The sequence below is a fragment of the Phoxinus phoxinus genome, assembly GCF_949152265.1.
Source record: "Phoxinus phoxinus genome assembly, chromosome: 15".
NCBI lineage: Eukaryota > Metazoa > Chordata > Actinopteri > Cypriniformes > Leuciscidae > Phoxinus > Phoxinus phoxinus.
This window is the reverse complement of record NC_136890.1, coordinates 1,931,180-1,943,679: the sequence shown is the minus strand read 5'-3', so window position 1 is coordinate 1,943,679 and position 12,500 is coordinate 1,931,180. Positions and strand designations below refer to the sequence as shown.

Sequence of the window (12,500 nt, the reverse complement as noted above, 5' to 3'; positions counted from 1 at the left end):
CACACCTGGATGAAGCGGTCAGTGAGTTACAGTCAGATGACAGTCACACACACCTGGATGAAGCGGTCAGTGAGTTACAGTCAGATGACAGTCACACACACCTGGATGAAGCGGTCAGGGAGTTACAGTCAGATGTCAGTCACACACACCTGGATGAAGCGGTCAGTGAGTTACAGTCAGATGACAGTCACACACACCTGGATGAAGCGGTCAGTGAGCTACAGTCAGATGTCAGTCACACACACCTGGATGAAGCGCTCAGTGAGCTACAGTCAGATGTCAGTCACACACACCTGGATGAAGCGCTCAGTGAGTTACAGTGAGATGTCGGTCACACACACCTGGATGAAGCGGTCAGTGAGTTACAGTCAGATGTCAGTCACACACACCTGGATGAAGCGGTCAGTGAGTTACAGTCAGATGACAGTCACACACACCTGGATGAAGCAGTCAGTGAGCTACAGTCAGATGTCAGTCACACACACCTGGATGAAGCGCTCAGTGAGCTACAGTCAGATGTCAGTCACACACACCTGGATGAAGCGCTCAGTGAGTTACAGTCAGATGTCAGTCACACACACCTGGATGAAGCAGTCAGTGAGCTACGGTCAGATGACAGTCACACACACCTGGATGAAGCGGTCAGGGAGTTACAGTCAGATGTCAGTCACACACACCTGGATGAAGCGGTCAGTGAGTTACAGTCAGATGACAGTCACACACACCTGGATGAAGCGGTCAGTGAGCTACAGTCAGATGTCAGTCACACACACCTGGATGAAGCAGTCAGTGAGCTACAGTCAGATGTCAGTCACACACACCTGGATGAAGCGCTCAGTGAGTTACAGTGAGATGTCGGTCACACACACCTGGATGAAGCGGTCAGTGAGTTACAGTCAGATGTCAGTCACACACACCTGGATGAAGCGGTCAGTGAGTTACAGTCAGATGACAGTCACACACACCTGGATGAAGCGGTCAGGGAGTTACGGTCAGATGTCAGTCACACACACCTGGATGAAGCGGTCAGTGAGTTACAGTCAGATGTCAGTCACACACAACTGGATGAAGCGGTCAGTGAGTTACAGTCAGATGACAGTCACACACACCTGGATGAAGCGCTCAGTGAGTTACAGTCAGATGACAGTCACACACACCTGGATGAAGCGCTCAGTGAGTTACAGTCAGATGTCAGTCACACACACCTGGATGAAGCGGTCAGTGAGTTACAGTCAGATGACAGTCACACACAACTGGATGAAGCGGTCAGTGAGTTACAGTCAGATGTCGGTCACACACACCTGGATGAAGCGGTCAGTGAGTTACAGTCAGATCTCGGTCACACACACCTGGATGAAGCGGTCAGTGAGTTACAGTCAGATGTCGGTCACACACACCTGGATGAAGCGGTCAGTGAGTTACAGTGAGATGTCGGTCACACACACCTGGATGAAGCGCTCAGTGAGTTACAGTCAGATGTCAGTCACACACACCTGGATGAAGCGCTCAGTGAGTTACAGTCAGATGTCAGTCACACACACCTGGATGAAGCGGTCAGTGAGTTACAGTCAGATGACAGTCACACACACCTGGATGAAGCGCTCAGTGAGTTACAGTGAGATGTCGGTCACACACACCTGGATGAAGCGCTCAGTGAGTTACAGTCAGATGTCAGTCACACACACCTGGATGAAGCGCTCAGTGAGTTACAGTCAGATGTCAGTCACACACACCTGGATGAAGCGGTCAGTGAGTTACAGTCAGATTTCAGTCACACACACCTGGATGAAGCGCTCAGTGAGTTACAGTCAGATGACAGTCACACACACCTGGATGAAGCGGTCAGTGAGTTACAGTCAGATGACAGTCACACACACCTGGATGAAGCGGTCAGTGAGCTACAGTCAGATGTCAGTCACACACACCTGGATGAAGCGGTCAGTGAGTTACAGTCAGATGACAGTCACACACACCTGGATGAAGCGGTCAGTGAGCTACAGTCAGATGTCAGTCACACACACCTGGATGAAGCGGTCAGTGAGCTACAGTCAGATGACAGTCACACACACCTGGATGAAGCGGTCAGTGAGTTACAGTCAGATGACAGTCACACACACCTGGATGAAGCGGTCAGTGAGCTACAGTCAGATGACAGTCACACACACCTGGATGAAGCGCTCAGTGAGCTACAGTCAGATGACAGTCACACACACCTGGATGAAGCGGTCAGTGAGCTACAGTCAGATGTCAGTCACACACACCTGGATGAAGCGGTCAGTGAGCTACAGTCAGATGTCAGTCACACACACCTGGATGAAGCGGTCAGTGAGTTACAGTCAGATGACAGTCACACACACCTGGATGAAGCGGTCAGTGAGCTACAGTCAGATGACAGTCACACACACCTGGATGAAGCGCTCAGTGAGCTACAGTCAGATGACAGTCACACACACCTGGATGAAGCGGTCAGTGAGTTACAGTCAGATTTCAGTCACACACACCTGGATGAAGCGCTCAGTGAGTTACAGTCAGATGACAGTCACACACACCTGGATGAAGCGGTCAGTGAGCTACAGTCAGATGACAGTCACACACACCTGGATGAAGCGGTCAGTGAGCTACAGTCAGATGTCAATCACACACACCTGGATGAAGCGGTCAGTGAGTTACAGTCAGATGTCAGTCACACACACCTGGATGAAGCGCTCAGTGAGCTACAGTCAGATGACAGTCACACACACCTGGATGAAGCGGTCAGTGAGTTACAGTCAGATGACAGTCACACACACCTGGATGAAGCGCTCAGTGAGCTACAGTCAGATGACAGTCACACACACCTGGATGAAGCGCTCAGTGAGCTACAGTCAGATGACAGTCACACACACCTGGATGAAGCGGTCAGTGAGTTACAGTCAGATTTCAGTCACACACACCTGGATGAAGCGCTCAGTGAGTTACAGTCAGATGACAGTCACACACACCTGGATGAAGCGGTCAGTGAGCTACAGTCAGATGACAGTCACACACACCTGGATGAAGCAGTCAGTGAGCTACAGTCAGATGTCAGTCACACACACCTGGATGAAGCGCTCAGTGAGTTACAGTCAGATGACAGTCACACACACCTGGATGAAGCGGTCAGTGAGTTACAGTCAGATGACAGTCACACACACCTGGATGAAGCGGTCAGTGAGCTACAGTCAGATGTCAGTCACACACACCTGGATGAAGCGGTCAGTGAGTTACAGTCAGATGACAGTCACACACACCTGGATGAAGCGGTCAGTGAGCTACAGTCAGATGACAGTCACACACACCTGGATGAAGCGCTCAGTGAGCTACAGTCAGATGACAGTCACACACACCTGGATGAAGCGCTCAGTGAGCTACAGTCAGATGTCAGTCACACACACCTGGATGAAGCGGTCAGTGAGCTACAGTCAGATGTCAGTCACACACACCTGGATGAAGCGGTCAGTGAGTTACAGTCAGATGTCAGTCACACACACCTGGATGAAGCGGTCAGTGAGTTACAGTCACACACACCTGGATCAAGCGGTCAGTGAGTTACAGTCAGCTGACAGTCACACACACCTGGATGAAGCGGTCAGTGAGTTACAGTCAGATGACAGTCACACACACCTGGATGAAGCGGTCAGTGAGTTACAGTCAGATGACAGTCACACACACCTGGATGAAGCGGTCAGTGAGCTACAGTCAGATGACAGTCACACACACCTGGATGAAGCAGTCAGTGAGCTACGGTCAGATGACAGTCACACACACCTGGATGAAGCGGTCAGGGAGTTACAGTCAGATGTCAGTCACACACACCTGGATGAAGCGGTCAGTGAGTTACAGTCAGATGACAGTCACACACACCTGGATGAAGCGGTCAGTGAGCTACAGTCAGATGTCAGTCACACACACCTGGATGAAGCAGTCAGTGAGCTACAGTCAGATGTCAGTCACACACACCTGGATGAAGCGCTCAGTGAGTTACAGTGAGATGTCGGTCACACACACCTGGATGAAGCGGTCAGTGAGTTACAGTCAGATGTCAGTCACACACACCTGGATGAAGCGGTCAGTGAGTTACAGTCAGATGACAGTCACACACACCTGGATGAAGCGGTCAGGGAGTTACGGTCAGATGTCAGTCACACACACCTGGATGAAGCGGTCAGTGAGTTACAGTCAGATGTCAGTCACACACAACTGGATGAAGCGGTCAGTGAGTTACAGTCAGATGACAGTCACACACACCTGGATGAAGCGCTCAGTGAGTTACAGTCAGATGACAGTCACACACACCTGGATGAAGCGCTCAGTGAGTTACAGTCAGATGTCAGTCACACACACCTGGATGAAGCGGTCAGTGAGTTACAGTCAGATGACAGTCACACACAACTGGATGAAGCGGTCAGTGAGTTACAGTCAGATGTCGGTCACACACACCTGGATGAAGCGGTCAGTGAGTTACAGTCAGATCTCGGTCACACACACCTGGATGAAGCGGTCAGTGAGTTACAGTCAGATGTCGGTCACACACACCTGGATGAAGCGGTCAGTGAGTTACAGTGAGATGTCGGTCACACACACCTGGATGAAGCGCTCAGTGAGTTACAGTCAGATGTCAGTCACACACACCTGGATGAAGCGCTCAGTGAGTTACAGTCAGATGTCAGTCACACACACCTGGATGAAGCGGTCAGTGAGTTACAGTCAGATGACAGTCACACACACCTGGATGAAGCGCTCAGTGAGTTACAGTGAGATGTCGGTCACACACACCTGGATGAAGCGCTCAGTGAGTTACAGTCAGATGTCAGTCACACACACCTGGATGAAGCGCTCAGTGAGTTACAGTCAGATGTCAGTCACACACACCTGGATGAAGCGGTCAGTGAGTTACAGTCAGATTTCAGTCACACACACCTGGATGAAGCGCTCAGTGAGTTACAGTCAGATGACAGTCACACACACCTGGATGAAGCGGTCAGTGAGTTACAGTCAGATGACAGTCACACACACCTGGATGAAGCGGTCAGTGAGCTACAGTCAGATGTCAGTCACACACACCTGGATGAAGCGGTCAGTGAGTTACAGTCAGATGACAGTCACACACACCTGGATGAAGCGGTCAGTGAGCTACAGTCAGATGTCAGTCACACACACCTGGATGAAGCGGTCAGTGAGCTACAGTCAGATGACAGTCACACACACCTGGATGAAGCGGTCAGTGAGTTACAGTCAGATGACAGTCACACACACCTGGATGAAGCGGTCAGTGAGCTACAGTCAGATGACAGTCACACACACCTGGATGAAGCGCTCAGTGAGCTACAGTCAGATGACAGTCACACACACCTGGATGAAGCGGTCAGTGAGCTACAGTCAGATGTCAGTCACACACACCTGGATGAAGCGGTCAGTGAGCTACAGTCAGATGTCAGTCACACACACCTGGATGAAGCGGTCAGTGAGTTACAGTCAGATGACAGTCACACACACCTGGATGAAGCGGTCAGTGAGCTACAGTCAGATGACAGTCACACACACCTGGATGAAGCGCTCAGTGAGCTACAGTCAGATGACAGTCACACACACCTGGATGAAGCGGTCAGTGAGTTACAGTCAGATTTCAGTCACACACACCTGGATGAAGCGCTCAGTGAGTTACAGTCAGATGACAGTCACACACACCTGGATGAAGCGGTCAGTGAGCTACAGTCAGATGACAGTCACACACACCTGGATGAAGCGGTCAGTGAGCTACAGTCAGATGTCAATCACACACACCTGGATGAAGCGGTCAGTGAGTTACAGTCAGATGTCAGTCACACACACCTGGATGAAGCGCTCAGTGAGCTACAGTCAGATGACAGTCACACACACCTGGATGAAGCGGTCAGTGAGTTACAGTCAGATGACAGTCACACACACCTGGATGAAGCGCTCAGTGAGCTACAGTCAGATGACAGTCACACACACCTGGATGAAGCGCTCAGTGAGCTACAGTCAGATGACAGTCACACACACCTGGATGAAGCGGTCAGTGAGTTACAGTCAGATTTCAGTCACACACACCTGGATGAAGCGCTCAGTGAGTTACAGTCAGATGACAGTCACACACACCTGGATGAAGCGGTCAGTGAGCTACAGTCAGATGACAGTCACACACACCTGGATGAAGCAGTCAGTGAGCTACAGTCAGATGTCAGTCACACACACCTGGATGAAGCGCTCAGTGAGTTACAGTCAGATGACAGTCACACACACCTGGATGAAGCGGTCAGTGAGTTACAGTCAGATGACAGTCACACACACCTGGATGAAGCGGTCAGTGAGCTACAGTCAGATGTCAGTCACACACACCTGGATGAAGCGGTCAGTGAGTTACAGTCAGATGACAGTCACACACACCTGGATGAAGCGGTCAGTGAGCTACAGTCAGATGACAGTCACACACACCTGGATGAAGCGCTCAGTGAGCTACAGTCAGATGACAGTCACACACACCTGGATGAAGCGCTCAGTGAGCTACAGTCAGATGTCAGTCACACACACCTGGATGAAGCGGTCAGTGAGCTACAGTCAGATGTCAGTCACACACACCTGGATGAAGCGGTCAGTGAGTTACAGTCAGATGTCAGTCACACACACCTGGATGAAGCGGTCAGTGAGTTACAGTCACACACACCTGGATCAAGCGGTCAGTGAGTTACAGTCAGCTGACAGTCACACACACCTGGATGAAGCGGTCAGTGAGTTACAGTCAGATGACAGTCACACACACCTGGATGAAGCGGTCAGTGAGTTACAGTCAGATGACAGTCACACACACCTGGATGAAGCGGTCAGTGAGCTACAGTCAGATGACAGTCACACACACCTGGATGAAGCTCTCAGTGAGCTACAGTCAGATGTCAGTCACACACACCTGGATGAAGCGGTCAGTGAGTTACAGTCAGATGACAGTCACACACACCTGGATGAAGCGGTCAGTGAGCTACAGTCAGATGACAGTCACACACACCTGGATGAAGCGGTCAGTGAGCTACATTCAGATGTCAGTCACACACACCTGGATGAAGCGGTCAGTGAGTTACAGTCAGATGTCAGTCACACACACCTGGATGAAGCGGTCAGTGAGTTACAGTCAGATGTCAGTCACACACACCTGGATGAAGCGGTCAGTGAGTTACAGTCAGATGACAGTCACACACACCTGGATGAAGCGGTCAGTGAGCTACGGTCAGATGACAGTCACACACACCTGGATGAAGCGGTCAGTGAGTTACAGTCAGATGTCAGTCACACACACCTGGATGAAGCGGTCAGTGAGCTACAGTCAGATGTCAGTCACACACACCTGGATGAAGCGGTCAGTGAGTTACAGTCAGATGACAGTCACACACACCTGGATGAAGCGGTCAGTGAGTTACAGTCAGATGTCAGTCACACACACCTGGATGAAGCGGTCAGTGAGTTACAGTCAGATGTCAGTCACACACACCTGGATGAAGCGGTCAGTGAGCTACAGTCAGATGTCAGTCACACACACCTGGATGAAGCGGTCAGTGAGCTACAGTCAGATGACAGTCACACACACCTGGATGAAGCGCTCAGTGAGTTTGCGGCAGGTCTGACAGGGAGCGGTTCTCACGGTCCCCACCGACAGCAGAGAGCAGAGCACCAGGACCGACACCAGGGGCCAGGACCACCACATCCCGACCTGCACACACATACACACACACACACACACACACACACACACACACACACAGAATCATGTTCAGAATCATTCATCTCATGGTAAGAGTTGTTCATGGTACTTTGTTTTAATGTTTTGGCCACAAAGGTTGCAGCTCCTCCATGACGTTTCCAGTAATGTGTGTTTACTGGATGAGGACTTTTAAAGGGGACCTGTTATGCCACATTTGTTTTTACCAGATGTAATAAGTCTCAGGTGTCCTCAGAATGTGTCTGTGAAGTTTCATTTTTTAATGGAAGCAACAATATGCTGTTTTTGTGCATGTATCTTTAAATGCAAATGAGCAGCTGCTCCGCCCTACAGCTCGTGCCTCGGATAATCTGCCAAAAACTAAAACATCTGTTTGGTTTTGATAAACTCATGCTCATGTGATATTGCAGTTCTTATTCATCATTAAAAGTTTATTATCTGCATGTGTTTTAAATAGAGATGCACATATTCATGCATTTATACCGTATTTCCTTCCCGAGTTATTGCATGTCAAACAAGAAAGATATGTAAAATCATAATAAAAATTATATACATTTTTTGTATTTTATCAGCAGTTTCTCAGCATGAGAATGTCCAAATGTAATGTAATTTATATTATCTAAAAAATTGTTCTATCAAATGATACCTACCTTTTGACTCTTCTTGCTATAGTTTAGGAGTTATGAGTCTTTAGTTTTGTGTATGTCACTCAGAGAAAAAAAAAACAATGGCATTAAACCATTCAAATGTGACAAATCAAAAGAAACCGCACTGACTGTGAATGTCCTGTTTATGTGACGCACGCCAGTACCAACTTCTCTTTTGCACTGGAACGAATATCCGAGTATCCTCATAAGAGCGGCCTTAAATTAGTTAAATAAAGTCTCAAATAAACGTAAATAGTTGTGAGAAAATGAGATGCGTGGCAGCGACTGCTCTTAAAGTGATTATTGTAACAAAATATACATGTGTGTGTACTTAAAATAATTATTTTGTATATATAAATACACACATGCATGTATATATATATATATATATAAGAGAAATGTGTCATTTATATATAACATATTTATATATATATATATATATATATATATATATATATATACACAGTATATACTGTACATGCACATATTTCGTAAATATGCACATGCATGTGTGTGTATTTATATATACAAAATAATTATACAAAGTACACACACATTATGTAAACACAAACTTTTATTTGGGTGCGATTAATCGTTTCACAATTCATATAATTTCAAAGCAGCTTTCCAAAAAATGTTTGTTTCAATGTTGCAATATGAAGTATTGTGTTCTTCTCAGCCAGAGATGAGTGTGTCGAAGTAACGTCCATATGACAGTGATATACAGATATAATAAAGCAGTTAATGTCATGTATTCAGTGAAACAGGGTTGGGCAGCAATTACAACTTGAGCTTGTAATAATTACAATATAAGGATAATATTTCTAATATGACATGACCATATTAACATATGTGTCAGATTGACTCTTATGCACTGGATCCAGCTTTCAGTTCCTCTTCCTGTGTGATCAGCTCATCTTCAGTCAGTGATGCTGATGCTGCATGAATATAGGCCACTGACTGACTGACTGACACTTCATATATTCATGCAACATAATAACAGCTCAACTCTTAAAATCAGCGATGTCGTTCACTGCATTGCTCACTACACTAGATTGATCAAATTGCAGAAATGTTTGTCCGGCGACGCGACCAGACTGAAGCATTGTTGCATTCACCAGCTCGTTCATCTGAATACTGACGCAAGATGCTTTCATGTTTTATGTTCTGTATACTCACTTCACACGGTTGCGCTTGTGTTGTAAGCAGCCTCCAGATCTTTCCCACAGAAACCCGTCTTCAGGGTGTGTTTTAAGAGCAGATATATCGCTATATTAAACCCCTCCGGCCCCGCTCGCTCTTCTAGCTCATTCTGTGAGGATGCTGCAGCTGAGCGCTTAAGCCCCGCCTCCTCCTGTCAACAGCCAATCCGTATTAAAGATGGATTATGTGCGCCAATCACAGACCGCCGTGTGCCAAGATGAAAGGTGTGGATCGCGTGTCGTCATAGCCCCGCCTTAACCATCTTACAATACAAAGCTAACATTTTCTTTCTTTCTTTCTTTCTTTTTTTTTTAAATAAATATACTTGCGTTTGATTGGTATGAATAATTCAAAGTTACTTAATCAAATAACGTTTTTACATTGTTATAACGAAGTCTGTGGTTGGTCTTATATATATTTTTTAATAATACCTAGGCTATGTGTTGCTTTTTGTCTTTTTTTTAACATATTTGATATTTTCTTTTCTTTATATATATATATACAGCGAGAAAGAGAGGTGTAAAGTACAGGGGTCAGAAAGTAAAAGTCCTGCCATGTTTATTATATATATATATATATATATAAAATAGAATAATTTGTATCGCTCCTTTTCATGACATTGTGCGCTTTACAGTGCAATTTAAAAAATGGTCATTCAAAAAATCAGTGTACAAAAACCAATAGGGGCAAGTTGTCACACTTTTTTATTGTATAGGCACACAAATGAAAACCAGGAAAATAGTATTGAAAAAAGGTAAATCATTCATGCAACCGGACATCTGACTAAAAACCTTACAGTTACAGCTTATATAAGAGATATAGCTTATCTCCTTCTGAGTTATACACAGCTTTTGTGGCTTTACAGTATATGGCTTGGAAATGTAATTGTACTAGTCAAAAGAAGAACGTGTCTTCTTCCCTCACAATCTTGCCCTTCTCTCACATGTGTCTTTAGAGTTCAATAGCTGTGCAAAAGTCTGTCTTCAGGTTTTCCAGTGGGTCCGTTGTGTAGAACAAGCTCTGGTCCATCCGGCAGACTGCGCTTGAGATAACGCATATTTACATATCATACAATATACATTTTTACACATCAACTGTCTAAAGGTCACATTCAGGCAGGAGTTTGCAGGCAAAAAAAGCTCCATTAGCTCTATAGCCCTGCATCATGACAATGCAAAAAAGGCCTAATATTGCATAATCAATAATGCTGAGTTCAAAAATATCAGTAAAAACTTTTCATCACAAAAAATGTATACTATATATATATACTGTAAATTATAGATACATGCATGTACTATATATATGGTGTGTATGTGTGTATGAGAGCGGTGTAGCTTGTCGGACATAGCGACAGTAACTAAGGGGGGGGCGGGTCTTTGCGAACGGTCAATTGTCCAGTCGGGCAAGTAAAATTCTCTTTCATTTGCCCCTTCAAAAAATCCCGGACAAGTGGACAAGCTTTAATGTCGAGCCGCTGAAGTATTGGATTTCATTCATGCAGATATGATGCAGGGCGGTGAATTATTAATAGTGTTAAAAGTGACTTTCAGACCAAGCACTTTATGTTGGTGAACCCGTGTGAACAACCTGAACATCAGCAAATCTGCATGAGGAACTCTTTCACCCTTATGCAAAAGGCCCAATCGAGCAGATTCCTGTTGAAATGATTTCGGTAAACGTGACCGTACCTTGCGAGGTTCTTGGTCACGATGGTCTCGGCGTGGAAGACCTCATGCCTCACGTGTGACGTGCTAGAGCAAAACAAGCACTACTTCTGTAATCAGCACGCCCAAAATTAGTAAGAAACAAGTATCGGGTTTCATTCAGCAAATACGATGCAGGGCGGTGAATTATTAATAGTGTAAAAAGAAGTGACTTTCAGACCAAGCTTTATGTTGGGGAACCTGTGTGAACAACCAGAACATGAGCAAAACTGGGAACTTTTTCACCCTTATGCAAAATGGCCAACCACGCAGATTCCTATTGAAATGATTTCGCCAAGCAGCCGTAACCCGGACAGCAACATAGTGCCGGCCCAGATCTGGGGCGTGTGGAGACTAAAGCCACCGAATTTACCCGGAACAATTTGTCCCAGGAACTTTTCTTGCCCCAGACCGGCTTCTTTCTGCGTTTACACCGCGGTCTAAAGTGCCGGGAAGACTATAAACTGCGCGACGGCTCCTCCCAGTCTGCGGCGGACAGTCATCAGTGTTGAGCGCCACATTTATAATAAGTATGGAGGAGATTCAAACTGTGCTGCAGTTGTTTGTGATGTATTGGTTTACTAACGAGGTAATTAACGGCAGATAAGAGACGAGCACTGATACTAAAGCGAGTTCAGAAAGCTCGTAATGCTATAAAATTAGACGATGCGGACATTGACCGTGAGACGCTGGGACGAACGCGCAGAACATTTCCTCTTCCACAAATACGCTTAATAAAGCCTGACCCTCGTCGTCAGTCCAGCTGTGTGTTTTTTTTTATTAAATTCCATATTTGCAGACAGACTCTCACTGCATGAAGCCACGAACCGCAATAGATTTTGTAAAATGGCGGTTAAATTAGAATGCTGTATGGAGTCATCCAATCAAAATGCGGCGTGAACACAACCAATCAGCATCACAAGTCCCGCCCCCGAAAGTTCCTGAACTTTGAAAAAGTACCACCTCGCCAGCAGGGACTTTCTGAGGGGGAAATATTTACCGGAACTTCATTTAGACCCTGATTCCTGCGGTGTAAACACACCGAGTCCCAGCCCACAGTTCGTGGGTTCGCGGCTCATGTGTACCAGATGTGGGCCGGATCTGAGCCGACACTATGTTGCTGTCTGGGAAACTTGACCGTACCTTACAGGGTTCTTGGTCAGGATGAGGCTCAGCATGGACCAGATCTCTGGCTAAGTT

At 46.4% G+C, this 12,500-nt stretch overlaps 2 protein-coding genes across 2 annotated transcripts in view; both read right to left on the bottom strand.

Annotated features, from left to right (window-relative positions):
- creld1b (cysteine-rich with EGF-like domains 1b) overlaps positions 1–9,725 on the bottom strand; it is a 24,988-nt gene extending 15,263 nt beyond the window's left edge. Inside the window, exons 1-2 of the mRNA XM_079636706.1 lie at positions 9,574–9,725; positions 7,616–7,738 (exon numbers count right to left, since the gene is read on the bottom strand). Of these exons, the coding sequence (XP_079492832.1) occupies positions 7,616–7,732 (117 nt within the window). The 5' untranslated portion in view covers positions 7,733–7,738; positions 9,574–9,725. The remainder of the gene's footprint in view (positions 1–7,615; positions 7,739–9,573) is intronic.
- A 966-nt stretch (positions 9,726–10,691) lies between these two features.
- LOC307012006 (interleukin-17 receptor C) overlaps positions 10,692–12,500 on the bottom strand; it is a 19,967-nt gene continuing 18,158 nt past the window's right edge. Inside the window, exon 16 of the mRNA XM_079638164.1 lies at positions 10,692–12,500. This exon is cut by the window's right edge and continues 741 nt beyond it. The gene's annotated coding sequence lies outside the window, so the exon portion shown is untranslated.